The sequence below is a fragment of the Pollicipes pollicipes genome, unplaced genomic scaffold (assembly GCF_011947565.3).
Source record: "Pollicipes pollicipes isolate AB1234 unplaced genomic scaffold, Ppol_2.1 Scaffold_7261;HRSCAF=8764_pilon_pilon_pilon, whole genome shotgun sequence".
NCBI classification, from domain to species: Eukaryota; Metazoa; Arthropoda; class Thecostraca; order Pollicipedomorpha; family Pollicipedidae; genus Pollicipes; species Pollicipes pollicipes.
Window position 1 is genome coordinate 5,460,197 of NW_023597054.1, and position 4,856 is coordinate 5,465,052.

Below are 4,856 nucleotides of genomic sequence, written 5' to 3' on the forward strand. Positions count from 1 at the left end.
AAGGAGAGATAAGAGAAGGAGATATAGAGAGAGAGAGAGAGTAGAGAGAGAGAGAGAGAGAGAGATGAAGAGAGAGAGAGAGAGAGAGAGAGAGAGAGAGAGAGATTTAGGTATTATATGTTATATATATATATATAGATATAATATATATATATACACATATATACATATATATATATATATATAATATATAGATAAGGATATAAGATAGATAAGATTAGATAGAGATATAGATATAGATATGATATAGATATAGATTATATATAGATATATATATATATATATAATATATATATCGATATCTATATCTATTGCATACATTTATATATAATATATATACAGTCTATATATTATATATATATATAATATATATATCTATGTATGATATATATATAGATATATATAATATATATATATTTATATATAGTATGTATATTACTGAGGAATAAATACATATATAAATATATATATATTTATAATTCCTCTCTCTCTCTCTCTTCATATTACATATTTATAAGAGATATATATAATATATATATATTAATATATATATATTTAATAATTATATATATATATCTAATATGTTCTCTCTATCTATATATATATATATATATATATATGTTATACATATAATATATATATATATATATATATTATCTCTCTCTCTCTATATATATATAGATATTATATATAATATATATATATACATATATATATATATATATATCTCGATATATAATATATATATATATATGTATATATATATATATATGTATTCATATATATATATATATTCATATATAATGTGTTAGGTCGTCAGAGCAAAGTAGACATCCACAAGGTTTGTCGTATATGTCCCCTTATCGCGACTTCCGCGACTCTGCCCACACCAACCATTTCAACAAATCGGCACCCATAGCTCCATGTATGATAAATATAACTTATTATTACAAGAAAGAGCACGAATTTCACCCATGGAATCTTGCAAAGGTTTTATAAAAGATACTTGTACTCTTATGACTTTTTCACCCTGGTTTATCATGTTGCACTTCGTAGATTTTGCGCTTTTACTCTCCCCATTAGAGCATGTGACAAGAAGTTTGACAGCGTCGCATCTCACTGGGATTGAAGTGCACAGAAACACACGTTCTGAAAGCTGTTGGTACGCACCAATACTTCCGTACAGTGTCAGCGACTCACACAGCCGCAAACTAGCTATGTTCTATGGGATCCAACCTGATTTCATTGATGGCGCACATAATACCTTTCTGACACCCGGCGGCATTGTGTGTCCGCCGGTCCGCCCCCGTTTTCGGTTATGTTGAGTGTCTCGTGATATTTCCGCTTATGTTAAAATTTTGTGGTCAGTTACATTTTAATGGTCTGAAACCCACGACTCTCTAACGCTCGCCTGAGTGGTTGCCTTATTTCTGTTGGATTTAAAGCTCTTTCATTCCTCACTGTGAAATTTAGGGTCAGAGCCTCAACAGAACGCAGGTGCGTAATTCCTCATTAAACCAGGCTGCAGGAAAATGCATGTTGCGCCAAACACATTCAGGCTTGCAACAACATCGCTGCAGAAATGTTGGCTCATGAACTGTGGTGCATAGAATGCCAGTGTTTCAGGGAGTTATGATATTCTAGAGATAAATTGTGTCATGAATGTTCCTTAACACTTCAATCAAAATTAATGTGAAAATCCAGCACACATGCCCTGAGCTGAGTTGGGCGCACGCTTGTGCAGCTCTCCTGTGTGCCCTGATGGATAGGTTCCGAGGGGTGGATGGATGTTTTGTCGACTGGTTACATGGGAGGTATAGCTGTGGTAGGTATGTTCTCATTGTGCCTACCACAAATGTGTTTTACACAGGTCTGTGTCTCTAATGATGAGGAAAATATTAGTTAATTATTATCATGGACAAATAAGTATTATGGAAATGTTAATTATCATCATAGAACAAAAATTATCAAACTGCTTAACCCATAACCCAAATATGACTCCTTGTCTTATGGACGAACTGTAACTCTGGGGATGCAAGCATCGCATTCAGGTGTGGTACTACCATGGAGAACAATGAATATGGCAACCAGTTGCCAAATGGAAAACATCATCCACAACCCCTCAGAATTTCAGGGGCCTTTCATGATGATGGGGGCCAGAATAACAGCATAGAATACTGCATTGAATCAAAAGTAACAGTTGTGGTTAGATGAGAGGCAGTATTTGTTTTGTTTGACACTAGATAGTGAACTCAAGGTCCTGTTTATCAGCTTTTTATAAGGAGGCTCCTGGTGATCCAAATAAAGTTCAGTCATGTATGCAGGAAACCCATGAAAACATGGAGCCCTATCAAAAACCCTGATAAAAAGACAAACAAGTAGGCTATGATAAGAAACACTGGAGGCACAAGCAGATTGGTTGTTCAGCCATGTTTACCAACTGTAACCAGTGCTTGATGTCACCTGACCTTTAATGCAATGACTTGCACTGCCTGCAAGTCATACTACTCAAGGGGAAATGGGGAAACTTAAAGAAACTCCCACCCTCCTCACCATGTGTAGATAAACAGAACCCTGTGCTTTTATCAACTGAACTATGTAGGTGGATGTTCTGAGGCTAATTGTCACCTGAAAGACATTGTTTATGCATCACAGAGCCAACAAAGTGATGACAACAACTTTGCATGAATTTGGTTCATTTTGGGTGCCAGTAGTAAGTTGAAATTTTGCCATCATATTATGCATGTGACTGGACTTGTGGTGCATGCTTCCATGAGTGCCTTACCATTGTTGGGAACATTGTGGCAGCACAACTGTAGGAGCAAAGCATTTGTATTCCCATGATGACTATCATGTCATGAGCATTGGGTTTATGCATCTAATGCAGTTGTAATTGCACACATTTGACAAATGATACCCTAACTGTTTGGGTGTTGATAAGCCTGGGCCCTTTCCAGCCATGAGCCTGGCAGCCGAAGAGTTTCACACGGAGGCCGCGCTGGCGAGTGGCAGCTCTCCGTACCGGGACGGCACCATTGACCTGCTGGCCGGCTCCATGGGCGGCGTGGCCAGCGTGCTGGTCGGCCAGCCGCTCGATACCATCAAGGTGAAGATGCAGGCATTCCCCGAGGTGCACACCAACCTAGTCAGCTGCTTTCGCACCACGTTCGCGGGGTGACGGGCTGCGTGGCCTGTACGCTGGTACTGTACCCGCGTTGGCCGCCAACGTCGCCGAGAACTCGGTGCTCTTCTGCGCCTACGGCTTTTGCCAGAAGCTGGTGGCGCGGCTGACGCGCACGCCCGACGTGGCTCAGCTCTCGGTGGTCGGCAACGCGTCGGCCGGCTTCGTGGCCGCCTTCTTCTCGTCGTTCACGCTATGTCCGACCGAGTTGGTAAAGTGTCGGCTGCAGGCGATGCGGGAGACGCATGGCCGGCTGGATGTGGGGCCGTTCGGGCTGACGCGGCGCATCCTGCGCGCCGAGGGCGTGCCCGGCCTCTTCCGCGGCCTCACCGCCACTATGGCGCGGGAGATGCCCGGCTACTTTTTCTTCTTTGGCGGCTATGAGGCGACGCGCGCCCTGCTGACACCGCCCGGCGCCACCAAGGACGACATCGGCGCTGCGCGCACAATTGTGGCCGGCGGCGTCGGCGGCGTGCTGCTCTGGGTCGCCATATTCCCGGCCGATGTAGTCAAATCGCGCATCCAGGTAGAGGGTTCCCGCGAGAGTATGTTGAAGGTGATGCGTGCCATCCTGCGCCAGGAGGGCGTTCGCGCGCTGTACAACGGCCTGGGGCCGACTGTTATCCGAACGTTCCCCGCCACCGGTGCCCTCTTCCTTGCCTACGAGCTTACCAAGAAGAGCCTGCATGGTCTGTTTGGCTAACGGCGCAGATAGTTTGTAGCATGCGCAGATGGCCGAACGTTTGACTTTGACGGATACGCGTAGACGGTAAACTCGAGCCGTGTAAGGTAGGGCATTTGAAGCATATGACGGGTCTGCTAATACTCAATGCACAGGGTAACATATTTACCAGCCAATGGTTGTTTTACGTATGTACCTTAGAGTAGTTTTATCGCTCACTGACATCAGTGGAATATTTTACACGTAACTAGGACCCCTGGTGATATTGTGTGCAATATGCCATCTTAGTGTAGCCTGAGTGCTTCTTACATATCGCCGTTCTTCCAGCGACATCAGTCTTCCAGTTGAAACATGCGATAGGTCGGCGTTCTGCAAGTGTCATGGCGTTAAAGCATGCGCGCCATTACATGGTATTTAAGAAACCTTGTTTAGTGGTTTTGAATGCGCAAAATGCCCAGCTTCGAAAGCACTTAGTAGCATTCAGTCATCGTCATGTTCTTCGTAGCTTCCATGACGCGGATTGTTGTTTTATGCACTGCGTTGTTCTGAGACAGTGCGTTGTGGTGTGAACAAAGGCTTCTCTTACTGGGTGACTGCGAAGCGGTTTGTGCTGCGAAGCTCGATTTGCGTTAGCGCTCATTTTGCGTTAGTGCAGAACTCAAATATATGAATGATACCGGCGTGCTGGTGGGGCAATACAACAATGATGTTCCCAGCTCTTTTCGCTGGCAAGGATCGTCTTCTTCGTGGAAATAGCGTAGAGTGACGTAAAAGGCGTGTGGATCATATCCCGCGTTCGAAATTCCAGGTTTGCCTTTCATCTGGCTTCGGATGAAGATGCGAAACCTCTCTAATGTATGACGTAGACCTGAGGAGACTGCGTGGGTGTGGATCCGCCGTCCCTTGACCAGCATGCCTCAGCTGCGCCGCTCCGCGTGAGACTGCGTGAGTGTGGACCCGCCGTCCCTTGACCAGCAGGCCTCAGTTGGGCCG

General features: G+C 43.9%; 1 protein-coding gene across 1 annotated transcript; it reads left to right on the plus strand.

The window, feature by feature from the left end:
- The first annotated feature begins 1,425 nt into the window (after positions 1–1,425).
- On the plus strand, positions 1,426–4,578 carry LOC119112269 (mitochondrial ornithine transporter 1-like). Its single transcript, XM_037236378.1, is given in 3 exon segments — positions 1,426–1,497; positions 2,958–3,172; positions 3,174–4,578. Coding segments are annotated over 2 exon segments (924 nt in total). The 5' UTR covers positions 1,426–1,497; positions 2,958–2,959; the 3' UTR covers positions 3,885–4,578.
- The last annotated feature ends 278 nt before the right edge of the window (positions 4,579–4,856 follow it).